The 23,255-nt window shown below is 39.5% G+C and overlaps 1 protein-coding gene across 5 annotated transcripts in view; it reads left to right on the top strand.

The window, feature by feature from the left end:
• The window catches only part of LOC126215120 (uncharacterized), a 167,422-nt gene that overhangs the window by 139,217 nt on the left and 4,950 nt on the right, over positions 1 to 23,255 (top strand). For 4 of the 5 annotated variants that reach the window (XM_049941774.1, XM_049941776.1, XM_049941778.1 and 1 more), the window contains one exon: positions 3,553 to 3,807. The exons of the other annotated variant lie outside the window; for it this stretch is intronic. In XM_049941774.1, coding sequence (XP_049797731.1) covers positions 3,553 to 3,807 — 255 coding nt within the window. The remainder of the gene's footprint in view (positions 1 to 3,552; positions 3,808 to 23,255) is intronic. 5 annotated transcript variants of the gene reach the window in all.

Consider the following 23,255-nt stretch of genomic DNA (forward strand, 5'->3'; position numbering starts at 1 on the left):
GTGTATTTTCTCTAGGGAAACAGTGTGTTTTTGTTAAAGAATCCTGGAAATTTTTTCTTGTCCATGCATAACCCTAAAATTTCTCATTGTGAGATAGTGGTGAATGTATAATTTTGCTCTTTTCCACTGTGTTAATAATGGCTTACAGATTGTTGTTGTTGTTGTTGTTGTTGTTGCTGTCTTCAGTCCTGAGACTGGTTTGATGCAGCTCTCCATGCTACTATATCCTGTGCAAGCTTCATCATCTCCCAGTACCTACTACAGCCTAAATCCTTCTGTATCTGTTTAGTGTATTCATCTCTTGGTCTCCCTCTACGATTTTTACCCTCCACGTTGCCCTCCAATACTAAATTGGTCATCCCCTGATGCCTCAGAATTTTGTCCTACCAACCGATCCCTTCTTCTAGTCAAGTTGTGCCACAAACTTCTCTTCTCCCCAATTCTATTCAATACCTCCTCATTAGTTATGTGATCTACCCATCTAATCTTCAGCATTCTTCTGTAGCACCACATTTCGAAAGCTTCTATTGTATTCTTGTCCAAACTAGTTATCGTCCATGTTTCACTTCCATACATGGCTACACTCCATACAAATACTTTCAGAAGTGACTTCCTGACACTTAAATCTATCCTTGATGTTAATAAATTTTGTGTCTGCAGAAACGCTTTCCTTACCATTGCCAGTCTACATTTTATATCCTCTCTACTTCGACTATCATCTGTTATTTTGCTCCCCAAATAGCAAAACTCCTTTACTACTTTCAGTATCTCATTTCCTAATCTAATTCCCTCAGCATCATCCAACTTAATTCGACGACATTCCATTATTCTCATTTTGCTTTTGTTGATGTTAATCTTATATCCTCCTTTCAAGACAGTATCCATTCCGTTCAACTGCTCTTCCAAGTCCTTTGCTGTTTCTGACAGAATTACAATGTCATCGGCGAACCTCCAAGTTTTTATTTCTTCTCCAAGGGTTTTAATACCTACTCTGAATTTTTCTTTTGTTTCCTTCACTGCATGCTCAATATACAGATTGAATAACATTGGGGAGAGGCTACAACCCTGTCTCAGTCCCTTCCCAACCACTGCTTCCCTTTCATGTCCCTCGACTCTTATAGCTGCCATCTGCTTTCTGTACAAATTGTAAATAGCCTTTTGCTCCCTGTATTTTACCCCTGCCACCTTCAGAATTTGAAAGAGAGTATTCCAGTCAACATTGTCAAAAGCTTTCTCTATGTCTACAAATGCTAGAAACGTAGGTTTATAAACCTGATATTTAGGCTTTCTCAAGGAGTAGGATATTATCATCAATGCTGCAATTCTTTGCCTCAGAACGTGTGTAAGGTCTTGTTTTCATGACTTTTCCTTTGTGACAGTTGTGCCACTTCGTAGGTATCTTTGTCATCCCCGTCACCTTAGATTTAAGTTTAATTTTGTGACAATTTTACTCGAAGATGTTTGTTATTTTATTTTTATTTATTTATTTATCCTTTGACAAAGTACATTGTATGGATCTAGATATATTTTCATTTCATGCACTGACAGGTACATAGTTTTTACTGTCTACTGTTTAATTTAATATGAAATAGTCGTAGAATAATTTTGTAATAAATTATTTTTTTGTTAGATTTTTACAGTTTTTCTTTTTATACAATAATGGTATTGCAATTGTTTTGAACTGTAATGCACATAAATTCATTAACACTGTATTAACAGTTTTCTGTTAGAAAATTTTTGAGACATTTTTTAAAAATATTTTTATTGTTTATCTCTTTCAAGAATGGAGTTTTTCAAGGGCTTTTGGTCCAGCATAGGATGTGTCGTGTGTAAGCTAATGGAAGAGGTTGTGTCATGGTTGTGTTCTGTGTTGTTAGCTCTAGTATCGGCAGAATATTTGAATTTTGTCCAACAGAGGAGTTCGTATAGGTATATACTGGGTAATGTTAGTATTTTGAGAGCTTTAAATGCTGATTTACATGAATCTTTCCATTTAAGGTTGGCTATCATTCTTATGGCTCTTTTTTGTAATTTAAATACTTTATTAATATTTGTTTTCGAGGTACCTCCCGACAAAATTATGCTGTAACTTAATGTCATATGAATTAATGCATAGTATATTGTTTTCATAATGCCTGTATCTTTTAGGTAGCTGAGTTTGTGCGGCACATACAGGTTTGCGCCGAGTTTCCCCCTTATATATTCTACATGCTTATCCCAGTTTACATTTTCATCGATAATTATCCCAAGGAATTTTGTATATTTGGTGTTCTCTGCTATGCACTCATCTATGCTTACATTAAAAGTTTGAAAGTCTAAAGTTTACACAAAGTGTTTTAGTAATATTGTTGTGCAGGTTTAATTCAGTAAATCTTTGGGTGGCATTATTTACTTCTACATTGGCTTTTATTTCTAGCTTTTCTGTGTCTTTATCCGTGAACAGAAGAGTTGTGTCATCTGCATAGGTAACTATACTACTATACCTAATCATATTTGGGATGTGATTTGTGTACAGAATGAAGAGTATGGGGCCAAGAATGGAGCCTTGTGGCACAGAGAAGTGTTAAATTCTTGTTTTAGATTTTATTTTTTCACCAGTAGTTTTTGTAAGTTCAGTATATTGGCTCCTGTTTGTCAGGTATGAGAGAATCCAGTCTCCTGCATTTCCTCTTGTGCCATACACTCTTAATATTTCTACTTAAGTTTTGTGGTCCGCACAGTCGAATGTCTTTGTTAGATCCATAAATACACCTACACATTTATTTTTAGAGTCCAAGTTTGTTATGACATTTTTGATGAGATCTATTACTGCATCAATGACACATTTATCTTTGTGGAAGCCCAACTGATTCTTGTTGATTATTTCATATTTCATCAGAAAACCAATGAGTCTCTGTGCGTAAGCTTGTTCAAATATTTTTGATATGACTGGTAAAAGAGCTATAGACCTATAATTTTCTGGATTGTATTCATTCCCCTTTTTATGTATTGGTTTTATCAGTGCTGTCTTTAAGCACTCTGGACAAGTTCCTTCGAGGAATGATGAAAAGTGCCATTGTTTTTCCCTCGGGATTAATAAATGTTTTCCAGGTGTTATTGTGTTTATTTATTATTTGTTTTTTTCTTTTAGTTTTTGGCCTACTGTGGCAAAATAGTCATTGAAGAGATTTATGATTTTATTCTGTTCAGTTATCGTTTTTTTGCTGATCATGAACTGTAGTTTGCTGCATTCCTGTGAGTTGGAGGGTTTGCGATTTGTATTTATAACAAGCCTTGCTTTTATTAGCAGCACTATTTATGTACTTTTTTGTTTCTAGTCGTCTGGCTGCTTGCAGTACTTTAGCACACACTCTTTTATATTTTCTGTAGTACTCTATAAAACTAGCACTGATGAAAACTTTAAATATTCTGTGCATCATTTTTATCTTGTAACATTTGATTTACATGAAAAATGCTCTGTCTCAAAGGTGACAGCTAGGAGTAAAATTCATCACATTTATTTCTGCCAACTTGTTCTCATGTAAACGGTAGCATACTCGCGTTTTGTTCCAGACTAGATGTGACAGGTTGCCAAAGACTCGGCGGAGCCCTATTCCCTCACCTCGTCACGCTACCACGACTTCACACATTGCGAGTGGGTGCCATGTCTTTTGGTACCACGTTTTTTGGTACCACATACGTTACAGGGTTGCAACCAGGTGTGACCAGCATCCTCAAGTTGTCACGTTTGCGCTGTCTGACATTCGATTATTCGAATGTTACTGGAATGCCTTTTGATAAGTTTCCAGAGAATCTCGTCAGTCTCAGGTAAGGAAAGATCTCTCTCTACATGATTACTTTGCAGAATCAAGCATTGGAAACTGCAGATTGGAATGTGAATAATATGAGCAAAAGGATTCTTACTCACAACAGAGATGACCTGTCGAGTTGCAGACGGGCACGACAGAAAGACTATAGCTTTGGACCAAAGCCTTCTTCAGCAAAAAAAAAAACACACACACACACACACACACAGGGACCAGCCAGCACACCTCATTACACACATGCTCGCTGCCACCTGCAGGTCTGACTGGAATGCAAGTGTCACATTAATAGCAATCTGATACAGGTGGGAGGAGAGAAGACTGTCTGGCGGGGCATGCAGGGACTAGATGGAGGTACGACAGTACTGCCAGGTGCAGTGTCGGGAGTTGGAGGGGAGAGGGAAGGGGGGAAGAGTGAAAAAGAGGAGAAGGCAAAGGGAAAGGATGGTTAGGTGCATTGGCAGAGGGCAGCACACAATGAGGGTGAGAGGACATGAAAATGGAGGGGATGATAGGACAGAGTTGATGGAAACTGCAAGGTGGAGGGTGTACGGACAATTGGTTACCGTACGTTCAGGCCGGGATAATTTCGGGAGTGGAGAATGTCTAGTAAGGATAATTCTCATTTTTGCAGTTCAGAAAAGCTGGTGGTGGAGGGCAGGATCCAGACGGCTCGAGTAGCGGAGCACCCGTCGAAACCCAGCACGTTACGTTCAGCTGCACGTTGTACCGCGTGGTGCTCTACCTTGCTCTCGTCCCCAGTTCGGTGGCGCCTGTTCGTCCTCGTGGATAGCCGGTTTGTACTCGTACCGGTATAGAAAGCTGTGCAGTGATTGCAGCGGAACTGGTAGATGACGTGGATGCTCTCTCAGATGGCCTGGCCTCTGATGGGCTAGGACAAGGCTGTGACAGAACTGGAATTGGAAGTGCTGGATTGTGGATTGGCTGATCTTGCACCACGATCCTCTACAGTGATGCGATCCCAGTAGCTAGGGCCTGGGGTGGGGAGTGGCATAAGGATGGACTAAGGTGTTGTGGAGGTTGGGTGGGTGACGAAACACCACTTTAAGAGGAGTGTGAAGGATCTCAGGTAGGATAAGGATCTCAGGTAGGATAAGGATCTCAGGTAGGATGTCCCACATTTCAAGGCATGAGCTGCCGGTGATAGCAGTCATATGTGCATGAGGGGTGTGTGTGTGTGTGTGTGTGTGTTAAGGCTTTGGATGAAAGCTTTAACATGTAGCAGTCTTCTAGTTGTGCCTGTCTGCAACTCAACACGTCATATTTATGGGGAATAGTAATCTATCCTTTGCCTACAGTTCACATTTGTTTGGCGAAGGGTTCAGAAATATAGAAGCACTCAGGCTTTCTCTATGTTCCATTCTCAGATAGCATGTGGGGAAAATGACTAACTTCTCTTGCAGTTCTGTAACCATGTTAAATATAGATAAATGTAAGATAATGACTCTGTCTGTCTGTGTGTGTGTGTGTGTGTGTGTGTGTGTGTGTGTGTGAGAGAGAGAGAGAGAGAGAGAGAGGGAGAGAGAGAGAGAGAGAGAGAGAGAGAGAGAGAACTGTGTAGTATCTGCTTACAAGATTAGTAGCAAACGTCTTTAGTGTATCACATTATGTATGCATTAATGGGTAATAGTAAGAAGTGATATGAAATATGGTGATCAGGCAAAAACATTATTAGGAAAGGTGCACGGAAGACTTACATTTCTTAAAAGGGTGCTGGGAAAGTGATTTGTGTTTGCATTGGAAATTGCACGCGACTCACTAGTGCAACCATTTATGTTGTTGTAGATGTTCGTAAATACGGTACCGTCCCAAAGTGTGGCAAGTGTTGATGACGTACTCCTCCAGTTCCTGCACACAGAGTGACCATTCGACGGAATGTCAGTCAGAATTACTGCTAATTCACTGAATTGCAGCTGCTGCTGTTCTCTTAGTTGGTATCCCCAAGGGGTATCACAGTTCTGTGGCAGTCTGTATTCTGTGGAGTTATGTGCTAGTTTCCAAGACGCTATTCTTGTACTTGGTGTACGAGCCCCAGGATGACCAGGAAATCTAGAAAAAATGTGGGAACTTTTTCATCTGGGAAAAGCCCAGCAATTTCTTAGAATTTTGGGAATTTTTCAGTGTTTTATTTTTCAGTTAAATTTTTCTATTTTTGACTGATAAGAACTGATACTCTAACAAATAATTTTACTTTAGCCCATTCCTGCAGAATAATACCGCAGCAATAACATAAACCAAAGAATAACACCAAAACAAAACTTAAGCTGCAAATAAAATGCACCATTTACTACAAAATGCAATGCACTCACAAACGTCTGCTGATAGCAAAATGTATCAAAGGCTTGAGGACAAAGACTGTGAAAACTTTGTAAGAACAAACTGCTTTCGATAAGAGTGACATCACGGGTGTTTACATTTCTAACAAGCTGTGGGAAAATATTGCAAATGGTGATTTGAGAAGCATTGCTTTCAAAGTGAATTTACTTTTACACAAGATGAATTACGTCACGTGTGAGAATATGCGATGAATTTCTTAAATCGTGGAGTGTTTCACTATTGTTCAAAACTTAAACATTTTGAGAGTTACCCACTTAAAAAAAATTGGGGTCCAGAAGGCCAGCCATTTATGACATTATTTAAAATTTTAAAGGTGCATTTGTGTTTAAAGATTAACACATGCTAAAAAAAAAAAAGACCAAGGTTCAAGGTTAGTTTTTCATACTTATTACAGTTCTTTCATAGATCAGATTATGCAAAAACAATGACAAAATTATAATTATCCTTAGAAAACAAAAAAAGTGAAAGATGAGTTCAGCAATTTCACACATAATTGGCTTTCCAATGAAAAGGTCAAAGTTTTCTGGCACACAGGGAGATATGCCGCAATTGTAGCAGTACCTGTTTGCTTCTTTTCTGCTTGTTTTACCAGTGAATTGCCTCGTCTTCTCCGTACTGTGCTCTGAATACCTGCTGTCATCAGCTGTTGAAATCATGTGACACAAGCTATGATTGGCTACCAAAAGTGCATTTTGCAGTACAGTCTAAATTTCATTGCTTCAGAAGCTACCGTGCTGTATTTGCTGAAATTTGTATTTATATATGTTGCCCCGCATCGAAGAATTTTCCAGACGCATTGTTTTCTTGCTGGGTTTTGTTTCCTAAAGTGCCGGAAGTTCTGTGCTGGTGTATAAAACCTTTACCATTCAAAGAATTGAAAAGTTTTACAGCTCCGAAGGAAACTATACTGTCACTTAACAAGGAAAAATGTACTTTCTCTCATGGTATAGTACATTTTCACCCGGAAGAAGTGTATTTTTAATGGGAAAAAATCCATATTTTTCTTTTTTTTCTAAATTGTCTGCATGTACACCCTGTTGTCAAATGTATTTAAATCCAGCAGCTCATTAAAATGGTGGCCCTGGTGCATCTCCATAATGCTTTGTGTCATGAATACAAAGCCCCAAAGGAAAAAAAAATCACATAGATTGAGGTCAGGTGAATCAGGAGGCCAGTGGAAGTGTGTCCTTGTCATATTGATCATTAGCCACAGTCCAACAGTTGAAGACCTCAGTGTTAGACTGCGCTCGTACAAAAACATGCCAATGGATACGGACCCAATGTTGCTGCCAAATAACGTTTTCAGTGTCACCTTTTAACTGATGAAAGAGCCATTCTGGCAACATATCCAGATAAGCTACCCCCTGCACAGTAGCTTCAGAAAATAAATAAATGTGTACACCTGACATTGGGACACAGCACAGAAATAGTTTTATTTTGGTATTTCGCATATACTTTCATCTGCTTAGTTCTGTGCATCTTAAATGTCACATTGGGTAGGTCGACTGCAATCACTTTGTACGGTCCACGGAATTGTGCAGCTAACTTCTTACAATGATGCCTTCTTAAGGTTTCATCAAACAAAAGAACCATCCTAAATAGTCTTCGATTCTCCAATTTCTCATGTGAGTCTTACCAGTTTCCTCAATTTCTTTTATTCTTTTCATGCTATTCGGTGTGCTACTTGCATCCAAATTGGCTGATCTACATTGTTGTTGTTGTGGTCTTCTGTCCTGAGACTGGTTTGATGCAGCTCTCCATGCTACTCTATCCTGTGCAAGCTTCTTCATCTCCCAGCACGTACTGCAGCCTACATCCTTCTGAATCTGCTTAGTGTATTCATCTCTTGGTCTCCCTCTACGATTTTTACTTTCCACGCTGCCCTCCAATGCTAAATTTGTGATCCCTTGATGCCTCAGACCATGTCCTACCAACTGGTCCCTTCTTCTTGTCAAGTTGTGCCACAAACTCCTCTTCTCCCCAATTCTATTCAATACCTCCTCATTAGTTATGTCATCTACCCATCTAATCTTCAGCATTCTTCTGTAGCACCACATTTCGAAAGCTTCTATTCTCTTCTTGTCCAAACTATTTATTGTCCATGTTTCACTTCCATACATGACTACACTCCATAAAAATACTTTCAGAAACGACTTCCTGACACTTAAATCAATACTCGATGTTAACAAATTTCTCTTCTTCAGGAACGCTTTCCTTGCCATTGCCAGTCTACATTTTATATCCTCTCTACTTCAACTATCATCAGTTATTTCGCTCCCCAAATAGCAAAACTCCTTTACTACTGTAAGTGTCTCATTTCCTAATGTAAATCCCTCAGCATCACCTGACTTAATTCGACTACATTCCATTATCCTTATTTTTCTTTTGTTGATGTTCATCTTATATCCTCCTTTCAAGACACTGTCAATTCAGTTCAACTGCTCATCCAAGTCCTTTGCTGTCTCTGACAGAATTACAATGTCATCGCCAAACCTCAAAGTTTTTATTTCTTCTCCATGGATTTTAATACCTACTCCAAACTTTTCTTTTGTTTCCTTTACTGCTTGCTCAATATACAGATTGAATATCGGGGATAAGCTACAACCCTGTCTCACTCCCTTCCCAACCACTGCTTCCCTTTCATACCCCTCCAATCTTATAACTGCCATCTGGATTCTGTACAAATTGTAAATAGCCTTTTGGTCCCTGTCTTTTACCCCTGCCACCTTTAGAATTTGAAAGAGAGTATTCCAGTCAACATTGTCAAAAGCTTTCTCTAAGTCTACAAATGCTAGAAATGGAGGTTCGCCTTTCCTTAAACTTTCTTCTAAGATAAGTCGTAAGGTCAGTATTGCCTCACGTGTTCCAACACTTCTGCGGAATTCAAACTGATCTTCCCCGAGGTCAGCTTCTACCAGTTTTTCCATTCGTCTGTAAAGAATTCGCGTTAGTATTTTGCAGCTGGGACTTATTAAACTGAAAGTTCAGTAATTTTCACATCTGTCAACACCTGCTTTCTTTGGGATTGGAATTATTGTATTCTGCTTGAAGTCTGAGGGAATTTCGCCTGTCTCATACATCTTGCTCACCAGATGGTAGAGTTTTGTCAGGACGGGCTCTCCCAAGGCTGTCAGTAGTTCTAATGGAGTGTTGTCTACTCCTGGGGCCTTGTTTTGACCTGATCTACATAGTCATCACTATTATTCTTAATAGTTCATTCCTCTGTCTGTAGGACTCATGGAATGTGTACTTGTCTTCCATAAATTTATGCCAAAAATGTGTACCCATTGCTACTATGAAAATATAAGTAATTTGATAGATTAGTTTTCCACATCTTTCATTTTCTAACCTGTCTATTTTTTGCCATCCCCATCCCACCTCTATCACATACAGTGCACTTAGCTTTCTGCTTTTATTAGCTCATGCACGATGTTCTAGCAGTAATTTCTGTTTCACACATTACCATGTCTACCATGTTTAAACTCTGATTTTCGAATCTTGTCCAGTGCAGTCTGTGACAGTCAGTCTTTCCTTCTCATCCTGCCTGGTTAAGTCTTCCTCTGACCAGGAGTTCTGCGGGACTGCTACACACTCCGCCCCTTTTCCTAAACCTTACCAGTCCTCCTCCTTCACCGCTCTTCCTTCCCCTTCAACCCTTCTGCTAAGAGAAAGAGCAACTGGCTCCAAAAGCTTGCAAACTCTAATACCTTTTTATATGTGTGTTCTCCTACCACCACTTGATGAATGGATTTTTTATCTATCTGATTACTTATATTTTCAAAAACTGATTATTTTCCTTGACACCCTGCTACTGTGAGGCATATTAAATACGAAAACAGTATATGTTTCCCATATACTCCAATTACAGTGGTCCTCTCTAATGAAGTGCCGTAAATATTCCACTAGTTTCCTACAAGTTCTCTCGAGCACCCCGTTTGTCTGTCGCTGAAATGCTGTCGTCGCGGTTTTCCGGGTCCTTAATAATCTTCTCTGCGTGAACTTATTCCTTTGACTTTTGTAATACTTGCTAATGTGTTACTCTTTTCATGCCTTTTCACTAAGTATAGTTTTTTATTTGGCCTAAGGTTCTGTGCATCCTCTGATGGCTGTCCGACGTGATTTCGGCCTTTTCCTCTGTGTTTAGTTCATTTTCTTTGCACATTCTTAATTTTCCCTAACCACTCCGTGTCCTGTACTTTCGTGCCCTCTACATCATCTACCGCGTTTGGCTCAGTGCATCACAGTGGTGGTGCATGTTATTGTTGCAATGTTGCTCATCTCTCAGTAATTTTACACTTCATATGTCCACATTTCTTGTATATTATTTGGTTTAGGAAGCCTAATATATACTGTAATAGGTGTTACAATATACTGTCTTCGGTTACCCAACGTCTCATTGTGTCAATAACGAACGCAAAACTGCTGCAAGTCTCGAAGCAAACTCGGGGTTCTTTCTCTTACTGCAACTCCGTGGCAGCCATCGTATTTTGAGCAGGTGCGAGTCGGAGCCCGTCTGTGGCAGCAGCTGGCTCGAGTGCCAGTGACGTCCGAGAGTAATGCAGGTGGCACGCAAACTCCCTGACTAGAGACAGTTCCGAATGTCCCGTTAGGTGGCACCGCTCTACGGGTGACGTGTCTGCCAGATTTCTCTCATTAATTTGTTATCGAGGCCACTTGACCGTGTCATTCCACCACGCACAATGTTACCAGTACTGATCTTTTGACAGCAGTCGTGATAGTTTTGTTTCATTGACATATTAGTTTTGAAGGTAGAAATTCGGAGTAAATGTTTTCTCATCAGCATAACTGGATTTCATAGTTTTTCAATTGTAGGTAGAGCGCAGATTTAATGTAGCGGCATTTGGAAAAATGGCTGGAATATCACAATGCTCAGTGTTACTGCAGTCCTAATGTTTTTGTTTATTACTTGTACAAATATTATCTCTGAGAGCCTCGTGTGTATAAGTTTTGGCATTTTGAGGTAATAGTGTGTATTGGTTCTCAATAATGCATTTTTCTGTGCACTGTTGTGTATAATACGTTCTGTACACTGAGAACTAGCTTGTCAAGCAGTTCCTAGTTTGTGGAATGTGAATGAAAACGAATAGTGTAAATAATTTACAAAGTACAGACTTTTCCCACGTTTGTGATGAGGAGAAGCTTGCTGTAAAGAGACTAGGATGCTGTTACCAGTTTTAAACACTGTGCAAAATATTAATACTGGAAATCAATGGTTTCAGACGGCATTTAAAATGGATATTTATAAAAACAGTAATTGGTTATGTGGCTGTGAATTTAAAAATGCATTATTTCGCTTCCTATGCCTGTATCATAAAAGAAGGTTGTATACCTGGAAGAATCCTGGAGATACTAAAAGGTATCAGATAGATTATATAATGGTAAGACAGAGATTTAGGAACCAGGTTTTAAATTGTAAGACATTTCCAGGGGCAGATGTGGATTCTGACCACAATCTATTGGTTATGACCTGCAGATTGAAACTGAAGAAACTGCAAAAAGGTGGGAATTTAAGGAGATGGGACCTCGATAAACTGAAAGAACCTGAGGTTGTAGAGAGTTTCAGGGAGAGCATAAGGGGACAATTGACAGGAATGGGGGAAAGAAATACAGTAGAAGAAGAATGGGTAGCTCTGAGGGATGAAGTAGTGAAGGCAGCAGAGGATCAAGTAGGTAAAAAGACGAGGGCTAATAGAAATCCTTGGGTGACAGAAGAAATATTGAATTTAATTGATGAAAGGAGAAAATATAAAAATGCAGTAAATGAAGCAGGCAAAAAGGAATACAAACGTCTCAAAAATGAGATCGACAGGAAGTGCAAAATGGCTAAGCAGGGATGGCTAGAGAACGAATGTAAGGATGTAGAGCCTTGTCTCACTAGGGGTAAGATAGATACTGCCTACAGGAAAATTAAAGAGACCTTTGGAGAGAAGAGAACCACTTGTATGAATATCAAGAGCTCAGATGGCAACCCAGTTCTAAGCAAAGAAGGGAAGGCAGAAAGGTGGAAGGAGTATATAGAGGGTTTATACAAGGGCGATGTACTTGAGGACAATATTATGGAAATGGAAGAGGATGTAGATGAAGATGAAATGGGAGATAAGATACTGCGTGAAGAGTTTGACAGAGCACTGAAAGACCTGAGTCGAAACAAGGCCCCGGGAGTAGAGAACATTCCATTAGAACTACTGATGGGCTTGGGAGAGCCAGTCATGACAAAACTCTACCATCTGGTGAGCAAGATGTATGAGACAGGCGAAATACCCACAGACTTCAAGAAGAATATAATAATTCCAATCCCAAAGAAAGCAGGTGTTGACAGATCTGAAAATTACCGAACTATCAGTTTAATGAGTCACAGCTGCAAAATACTAATGCAAATTCTTTAGAGACGAATGGAAAAACTGGTAGAAGCGGACCTCTGGGAAGATCAGTTTGGATTCCGTAGAAATGTTGGAACATGTGAGGCAATACTGACCTTACGACTTATCTTAGAAGAAAGATTAAGTAAAGGCAAACCTACGTTTCTAGCATTTGTAGACTTAGAGAAAGCTTTTGACAACGTTAACTGGAATACTCTCTTTCAAATTCTGAAGGTGGCAGGGGTAAAATACAGGGAGCGAAAGGCTATTTACAATTTGTACAGAAACCAGATGGCAGTTATAAGAGTCGAGGGGCATGAAAGGGAAGCAGTGGTTGGGAAAGGAGTGAGACAGGGTTGTAGCCTCTCCCCAATGTTATTCAATCTGTATATTGAGCAAGCAGTAAAGGAAACAAAAGAAAAATTCAGAGTAGGTATTAAAATTCATGGAGAAGAAGTAAAAACTTTGAGGTTCGCCGATGACATTGTAATTCTGTCAGAGACAGCAAAGGACTTGGAAGAGCAGTTGAACGGAATGGACAGTGTCTTGAAAGGAGGATATAAGATGAACATCAACAAAAGCAAAACGAGGATAATGGAATGTAGTCGAATTAACTCGGGTGATGCTGAGGGAATTAGATTATGAAATGAGACACTTAAAGTAGTAAAGGAGTTTTGCTATTTGGGGAGCAAAATAACTGATGATGGTCGAAGTAGAGAGGATATAAAATGTAGACTGGCAATGGCAAGGAAAGCGTTTCTGAAGAAGAGAAATTTGTTAACGTTGAGTATGGATTTAAGTGTCAGGAAGTCGTTTCTGAAAGTATTTGTATGGAGTGTAGCCATGTATGGAAGTGAAACATGGACGATAACCAGTTTGGACAAGAAGAGAATAGAAGCTTTCGAAATGTGGTGCTACAGAAGAATGCTGAAGATAAGGTGGGTAGATCACGTAACTAGTGAGGAGGTATTGAATAGGATTGGGGAGAAGAGAAGTTTGTGGCACAACTTGACTAGAAGAAGGGATCGGTTGGTAGGACATGTTTTGGGGCACCAAGGGATCACCAATTTAGCATTGGAGGGCAGCGTGGAGGGTAAAAATTGTAGAGGGAGACCAAGAGATGAATACACTAAGCAGATTCAGAAGGATGTAGGTTGCAGTAGGTACTGGGAGATGAAGAAGCTTGCACAGGATAGAGTAGCATGGAGAGCTGCATCAAACCAGTCTCAGGACTGAAGACCACAACAACAACAACAACAACATGCCTGTATGATGTTGAACCCTTGGGGGGACAAGTGGGAGTTACAGACAAGAACCATCTGAGTACCAAAGTGTAGAAGCACGATCTTCAATTGCTCCGATGCAAAATTGTTTGAGACTGGCACTTTTTGGAACTGTCAGTGTAGCTGCACAACTGAGTAGTCCATAGAGAAGGAAAATTGCCGAGAATGGTGCATCCGAAAGAACAGACGACACACATTCGCATAACCAATCTGCTGTGATGGGAATTGAAATTACAACTTTCAGTGCAGATGCACATTTATGTTCGATCTCCAGCAGGAATATAAACTTAGTGAGCGTGGAGGACACGGGTGGGGGCTTTGGGTAGGTGGCACCAGGTGGGAATGCAGGTCAGCTAAGATAGTTTGTGCATTTGTGATAAACGGTCTGTCCAGGTGACGCTGTGGTTAATGTGACTGCCTAGTAAGCGAGAGATCCCAGGTTTGAGTCCCAGTGGCGTGCACATTGTCCCTCGCCACCACTTATTTTGCATAAAGTCCTGATGCGACTGACATCTTAGTACCTTCCCTGTATGTTCTTTTCTCTCCCCTCCACCATCAGTTTGCATAGTAGGAGAAATTTGGCATAATAGGTCTGGGCTAAATATATTAATAAATGTATTCATTTCTGTATTTCCTTCGAATTGGCCTTAAGGGATTGTGATGAAACTGAATTGTTATCAAACCCTGGTGTTTTCAGAAGAGTGGCTAATTTTAGCTCTGGGTTGAATGCAGCACTAAAAGATAATTTGGGTAAGGCAACTGTTTTCGAAGGAATCTTCAAAACTATTCAAAATGAACTTTTCCAAATTATGTTGGATGTATGCCAAGAAGAAATTTGAAAGCAAATAAGGAATCAGAATTTTTAGCTGTTATAGCAGATTAAACAAGTGATCACATATTTCAGATGGCTCTTGTATACTGTTATGTATGAAGAGGTAAATGAATAGAAAGGTTCTTGAGTTTCCTATCTCCTTACAAACACGGTGCTGCACAGATGTTAGCTGTGACTTTGCTAGAAGAGTTGAATAGGCAAAAAGTAAATCAGACTCCCCAAAATTTACTTGCACAGACCTATGTTGGGGCTTCTGTTATGGCTGTTTCCTCTGGTGGGGTACAATATGTTGTGAAAAAATTGTCCTAATGCAAAATATGTACATTGCTATGACCATGAAGTTAATCTTATAATGAGCAAGGCAACAGCAGCCAATTGAATGCATTATTTATTTATTTATTTAGAGTTTTCAGGGAATACGTCCATTCTTCTCATAGAGTGTACAGTGGACCACTATCCTTGATGACTTAGTGAGAAAGCATTTCCCTCAATGTTATCCAGTGGAATGTTTAATCTCAATTTGTAAACACAGTTAATTACTGCAAGAATGTATAAATCACATACTGGAAGGTGAGTCTATAAGAAGAGGAACTCAATTTTCCAGGCTCTTGGTCATAAAAATGTTCTTTTCAGTCATATCTTAAATTATTAGTGAGCACAGACATTTGCCTGCAGGGCAACTGTTATAAATTAAAATTGTAGAGCTGCCACAAGTTGCATTTCACTTTTTATTTATTTTACATGTTTCACTTTACCAATGCCAGCTCCTTCAGAACTTATGTAGCCAGGGGCCACACGGTACCCGTTTCAGTTATTGGTTGGAATTATTTAGTTAAGTTATGCCATTCATCAGAGTTCTCTTTGGTCAGTTACATTATGGAGAATCAACGTGTGCTGGCCCATAACACCATTCAGCATTTAAAATAAGTTATCAAGATTTGAGAAGTAATTGGCATCACCAGTGGCAATGAATCTACTGATTACTAATGAATCTACTGATTGATTAGTGAAGAAAAGGAAGTTGAAATAGACTGATGTGAGTAGAAAAGAAAAGCAAAGGTGGTGTGCAATGTGATGATTTTTGATGCTATAGATCCCTGTAGTTTTTCAGGTCACCTTGTAGCTAGTTCATTGTTTCTTCCAGAAAAGTTCCCCTTGTATTTTTGAAGATATTCTAAAGACATCTTGAAGGAAGTGTGTTCAGTGTCAACATTTTTGGATAAACTGAAACTATATTGTGAACTATCTTCTATCTACCTAGCACAAGAATGCAGATCACTGTCTGGGGCAGTTTGTCTAGTTGAGTTTATGACAACTAACAACCTAGGGAAGATGTTCACGAAGTACTCTAAAACTGTTGTAGGTAATTCTCACAATTCCCTTGATGTTGGTCAAACTGAAAGGCTGCTTTTCAACTTTTAAAATAATAAAATTATTCTTGCATACTGTATTTACTCAAATCTAAGCTGCACTCGAATCTAAGCCGCACCTGAAAAATGAGACTCGAAATTGAGGAAAAAAATTGTTCCCGAATCTAAGTTGCACCTGAAATTTGAGACTCGAAATTCAAGTGGAGAAAAAGTTTTAGACTGCATCTCCAAATCGAAACAAATTTGGTCCATTGTAACGTAAGACACAATTGTGGTCGAATGGATGAAGATACAGCTACAGTAGTTTGATTAGAGTCGTAAGCTTAACAGTTAAGCTTTACCAAGTAGCCATTGCTATGTGTCAGTTGCTCCATCCAGATTTATACGGGTACCCCTCCTTTTTCAGGTGTTTCGTCTGCTTTGAATCGACTGCTTATTTTGCTTCGATCTGATAAGTGCCGATCTCTTTGTTATAGGTGTTTACGTCACTCTAAGCTGAAAATGCATTATTGTTCTGTGTCATGCATTGTTTGTCGCATTCTGATAATGAGTGATTACGACCTGTCGCTGCTCGTGGCATGGCTTGCTTTTGTGTGCGCTACCACCACTTACAATAAATAAAAAAGAGAGAGGAATTGTCTCATAAGCGAAACAATGCCAAGAGACTGCTATTTGTTGTTACTTACACTGCTGTTCCAGGGTTGATAATGATCAACAAGAACCAAATAATAGACTGCGTATGACAGATATTCTGAGTGAAAGTTTAGCGAAAATTTTTCTCTGTTTGAAAATCTTTGCAGACGCATTACATTCTGCACAGAAATTAGATTCATCTTAGATTTAAAAATCTAGTCAATTGCCGTGCTTCGTTTCTGACTTTATCACTATTCAGCATAAGATTAATACAAATATAAACATGACATGATATGTATATTCTTCTGCGTTTCCTGTTGTCTCACTCTAGTTTCATAGTTTATTAGGCAGACAGGATTTAAATGATATAACAGCAAACACAAAAGAATACATGGCATAATGTTTACATTCTTTTACCTTTTCTTTTAATTTATTTACTGCCGTAGAGGTTTTGGCACCAGTATTTATCTTTGTGCCTGCAAAGCATGCCTGTGTAGCGCTACATATATTCGATGGCAGAAGTTAGTTGTGGCTGTACCTACCAACATTTTTCAGAGCTTCCGCTTACTTTGCACTCGATTCTAAGCCGCAGAACCAGAAAAAAAGTGTGGCTTAGAGTAAATACGGTAACTCTGAGTGAGGAAAGATTGACAGCCTCGGTGATGCTTTCCGCTGAAAGAGCCCTCACGATGCAGATTACAGACTCCAGTCGGCATGTGACTGACAAGTTTGTCAGTGAGAAACAGAAGGGCGGAGTTCCAGTACAAGTAAGACAAGTCCTTTAAATGATGAATGTGTTTCAGTTCTACTAGGAATGTAGCTCATTCAATGGTTTTTCTAGGTATCTGATAAATCATAGCAGGCTCTTTGCTACAGATTTTGTCAGATACATTTCTAACTTTTTGTAGGATCATAACTTCAATTTAAAAAAATTGAATTTTCTGACCTTCAGACAGCACTAATTGTCAGGACCTTTAAATCGTAACGAGTGTCGGGAGGCGAGGCACCGATAAAAGAATTTTCTTCCTTGTAACCGTCTCGTATAAAAATGCAACATTGAAACTTTGGTGCAACACCCAGCTTCAGATACCACCATCCACCACTGATGCATCGGCATGTGCATTGAGATTTCTGGGTTTATACACAATGTCTTAAGAAGATTCCTCTAGTTCCAACCACCATTTCAGTAATCTCGAGACAGGTCTTAGACACCAAATGTCCGTGTCTGTGTCAGTGGCTTGTGATCTGTTACTATGGTAAAATCCTCCTAGATGTGTGGTCTGCACTGCTTTGTGGTCATACAATTGCTAAGCACTCTAGTTTGAGTCTTATTCAACAACCGTGGAGCACAGTTGACCGGCAAATCTGCACCTATCATCTCTTGTGACAGAACTGCTCCAGACAGTGCTGCACCGGTATCCGTAGCACCAGTTTTGTGGTTTCTTGAAATCTGGGTAGCTCAGTATGGGAGGATTTACTAATCTCTCAGTTCCTCAAATGCTGCTTGTGGCAGATCTCCCAGTTCGTGTGGCACTTTAGTCTTCAACGATTTATATAATGGGTTCACAGTTTTAATATCCAGCCACCCCTAAATATCATTTAAACCCTGTCATGGGTTTCAGAACTGTTCTCCACCTCTTTATGCTCATCTGGTTCCACATCTCTCTTTGTTATTTTGTGTCCTAAGAATATTACCTCTCTCTCAGAAATTCACACTTATCTGGTGTAATTTTAACCTAGGTGCCCTTAACCCATCCAATATTTTCCTGCAGCTTCTCATTACATCCTTTACTGAACTACCTTAGCAAATTATGTCAAAACAAGTACATTAAAACACTTTGTCCCTTGCAAACTTGCTAAAACAATGTTCATTAGTGTCTGAAATATACTTGATGCATTCTTTAGCCCCATTGGCATCCTTTTGGACTCATAGTGCTGATAATTGTAGTAAATGCTGTGTTTTCCACTATCTGCTGAATCTATTAAAATCTGATAATATCTTCTGGCCAAATTTAAAGTGGAGAAATAGTTGGCTTTCCCCAGTTTGTCCACTATCTCACTTATGTTGGGGATGGGGAAGGCTTTCCACACCGAAATTTTGTTCTATCCCTATCCCACAGGTGTCCATGGATACTTTTCAGGGACTCCGAACGATTATATTCCCGATAACCATTTTCTCTATTTGCTCCTGTAATACCACCTTCTGTGCTTCCAGTATTCTGTATGGATGTACCTTTCCTTTGTTTTTTGGCAATATAGCTTGTGCATGCCATACGGTTTCTGTGTATGCCAAATTGTCACCTTTTAGATAAAATTCCTCAACATGTGCCGTACAATTCATATCAGTCTTCTTTATCCAAATGACCACTCGGATCATTTCTCTAACTTATTTCCTTATGTGCTCATGCCATTCATTGCTTTCTGTGTGGCTCATATTGGTGTCACATTGTCTATCAGTTCCCCTCAGACTTCCATTGTACTCAGATTCCACTTGGCATCACATGTAATTCATACACGGAGAATGTATTTCCCTTGTTCTATTACCGTATTTACTCGAATCTAAGCCGCACTCGAATCTAAGCCGCAGCTGAAAAATGAGACTCGAAATGAAGGAAAAAAAATTCCCCGAATCTAAGCCGCACCTGAAATTTGAGACTCGAAATTCCAGGGGAGAGAAAAGTTGTAGGCCGCACCTCCAAATCGAAACAAAGTTGGCCCATTGTAATATGAGACATAATTTAGGTCGAATGAATGACGATACAGCTACAGTAGTTTGGTTCAAGTCGTAAGCTTAGCAGTTAAGCTTTTCCAGGTAGCCATTGCTATGCATCAGGCGCTCCGTCCGTATTTATACGGGTACCCTTCCTTTTTCACGTGCTTCATCTGGTTTGAATTGATTGCTTATTTTTCTTTGATCTGATAAGTGCCGTTCTCTTTGTTATAGGTGTTTACGCCACTCTAAGCTGAAAATGCATTACTGTACTGTGTCAATGAGTGTTTTACGACCTGTTACCACTCGCAGCATGGCTTGCTTTTGTGCACGCTACCGCCGCTTGCGATTTAAAAAAAGAGAGAGAGGAATCGTCTCATTAGCGAAACAATGGCAAGACTGCTATTTGTTGTTACTTACACTGCTGCTTTCTTTGATTATGATCAACAAGAACCAAATAATAGACATTGTATGATAGAAGATGTTCTGAACCAGAGTTTAGCGAAAATTTTTCTCTGTTTGAAAATCTTTGCAGACGCCTCTTTAGTACATTACATTCTGCACTGAAATTAGTCATCTTAGATTTAAAAATCTAGCCAATTGCTGTGCTTCATTTCTGACTGCATCACAATTAGGCGTAAGAATAATACAAATATAAACCTGACACGATATTTATATTCTTCTGTGTTTGCTGTTGTCTCACTCTAGTTTCGTAGTTTATTAGGCAGAAGGATTTAAATGAGATAGCAGCAAACTCGAAACAGTACATGGAAAAATGTTTATATTCGTATTATTCTTATGGTGAAGAGAATACTGCATTTGATTCACAATTCATAAAAGTTCCTATTAGCAACCATCCCTTCTCACAGGTAGGAAAAAATTCAGAATGTAGAGTTGGCCATATTGACAAACATCCCAAACAGTCTTGCCAGTCAGATTTTCATAGTACATTGAAATGTTGCTACATTCAAAGATGAACTATATGGAATTTGTATTTACTTCATTAGATAATGTATGAAAATGCAGCGGTCGAAACTCGGGGCGGAGAAAAAAGCTCATCTTCCACCTTTTTTTTTTTTTTTTAATTAATTACTGACGCAGAGGTTTTGGCTCCAGTATTTATCTTTGTGCCTGCAAAGCATGCCTGTGTAGCACTACATATATTCGATGGCAGAAATTAGTTGTGGCGGCACCTACCAACATTTTTCAGAACTTCCGCTTGCTTTGCATTCGATTCTAAGCCGCAGGCGGTTTTTTGGATTACATAAACCGAGAAAAAAGTGCGGCTTAGATTCGAGTAAATATAGTAGTACCATAAATTTGGCTATATGCACACTTGACATTTCTTGTTTGTGAATAATTTTTTCTTTTTCATTACTGGTGTTCAACCCTGTTTCTACACATGTTCTTAAGTTTTTCTTTGCTATGAGCTATTTTCACATCACTTTCTGATACCCCACTAGTTTTCCTTAACTCATAACATTTCATCTCACAACTTGACTTTGATTTGCATATTGTGCTTTTTCCTTCACCATCGTGTGATGTACACTTTTTCATCTTATCTCTGTCATGTGGAGCTTACCCTCCTATTCATAGATCCTTTTTTCCATCTACTGTTCCTGTTCATTTCCACATTCTTTACAGTCTGACTTGCGGCATTGCTTCAGTCTTCGTTATTGTCAGTAGTGGAATATTTCAAACTGTGTTTCAATGATGCTCTCACCACAGTTAATAATAACTTTTTTGTTTGATTTCTCAGGTAGTCACTCCCTACTAGACCTTCATAAGGAATATCCATTCCTGCTCCTATGATATGGAACTTGTTTTTCACTGTCATTTTCCCTGTTAGTAATTGCAGATCATGGCTGCAAAATACTAACGCGAATTCTTTACAGTCGAATGGAAAAACTGGTAGAAGCTGACCTCGGGGAAGAACAGTTTCGGGGAAGATCAGTTTGGATTCCGTAGAAATATGGGAACACGTGAGACAATACTGACCCTATGACTTATCTTAGAAGCTAGATTAAGAAAAGGCAAACCTACATTTCTAGCATTTGTAGACTTAGAAAAAGCTTTTGACAATTTTGACTGGAATACTCTCAAATTCTGAAGGTGGCAGGGGAAATATACAAAGAGCGAAAGGCTATTTACAATTTGTACAGAAACCAAATGGCAGTTATAAGAGTTGAGGGGCATGGAAGGGAAGCAGTGGTTGGGAAGGGATTGTAGCCTCTCCCTATTATTCAAACTGTATATTGAGCAAGCAGTAAAGGAAACAAAAGAAAAATTCGGAGTAGGTATTAAAAATCACCGAGAAGAAATAAAAACTTTGAGGTTCGCCGATGAAATTGTAATTCTGTCAGAGACAGCAAATGACTTGGAAGAGCAGTTGAACGGAATGGACAGTGTCTTGAAAAGAGAATATAAGATGAGGATAATGGAATGTAGTCGAATTAAATCGGATGATGCTGAGGGAATTAGATTAGGAAATGAGACGCTTAAAGTAGTAAAGGAGTTTTGCTATTTGGGGAGCAAAATAACTGATGATGGTCAAAGTAGAGAGGACATAAAATGTAGACTGGCAATGGTAAGGAAAGCGTTTCTGAAGATGCAAAATTTATTAACATCGAGGATAGATTTAAGTGTCAGGAAGTCGTTTCTGAAAGTATTTGTATGGAGTGTGGCCACGTATGGAAGTGAAACATGAACGATAAATAGTTTGGACAAGAAGAGAATAGAAGCTTTCGAAATGTGGTGCTACAGAAGAATGCTGAAGATTAGATGGGTAGATCACATAACTAATGAGGAGGTATTGAACAGGATTGGGGGGAAGAGGAATTTGTGGCACAACTTGAGTAGAAGAGGGGATCGGTTGGTAGGACATGTTCTGAGGCATCAAGGGATCACCAATTTAGTACTGGAGGGCAGCGTGGAGGGTAAAAATCGTAGAGGGAGACCAAGAGATGAATAAACTAAGCAGATTCAGAAGGATGTAGGCTGCAGTAGGTACTGGGAGATGAAGAAGCTTGCACAGGATAGAGTAGCATGGAGAGCTGCATCAAACCAGTCTCAGGACTGAAGACCACAACAACAACAACAACAACAACAACAACAACAACACCTTGCATTACAGCCTTTAGTATACGGACGTCTTCCCTGCTAATTACTGCTTCCTTTGTGAGCCTCTCTTGTTGTGTAAGGCCGTTACAAACGTGGTTTGATAAGTCTGGTAAATATCCAGGATGGAAACATTTTTGTTGCGCCTTCATGTTGATTATTCCAAGGATCAAATAAAGAATTTCAGCAATGTTCAAATGTGTGTGAATTCCTAAGGGACCAAACTGCTGTGGTCATCGGTGCCTAGTCTTACACACTACTTCAACTAACCTATGCTATCAACACCCCCCCTTCCCCCCCTTCCCCCCTTCCCCCCCCCCTTCCCCCCCTTCCCCCCCCCTTCCCCACCAGCTCAACCGAACCTCCGGCAGGAGGTGCCGCGCAATCAGTGACATTACAACTGCACAGCCATTCTGCACAGCTTCGGCAATGTACAGTGTACAGTTCAATGTTGCCAGCTGTCTCAGTTGGTCAGTGTCTTGACTGCAATAGAAAATGGAGAAAACAGAGTTTTGTGCAGTTATTAAACATTTTCATTTGAAGAGTTGGACTGCTGCACAGATCAAAACAGAGTTGGATTAAGTTCTCATGACTCTGCACCACCATTAAAGATGACTTACCTTTGGATTAATGAATTTCAATGTGGTCGCGCAAGCACTAAAGACAAAACGTACTCCAGTCATCCAATTGAGGTAACCACAAAGGAAACCATTGACAAAATGCGTCATACAGTAATGTGAGATGGCCTAATAAAAATTTGTGAGACTGC

The sequence above is a fragment of the Schistocerca nitens genome, chromosome 12 (assembly GCF_023898315.1).
Source record: "Schistocerca nitens isolate TAMUIC-IGC-003100 chromosome 12, iqSchNite1.1, whole genome shotgun sequence".
Classification (NCBI taxonomy): domain Eukaryota; kingdom Metazoa; phylum Arthropoda; class Insecta; order Orthoptera; family Acrididae; genus Schistocerca; species Schistocerca nitens.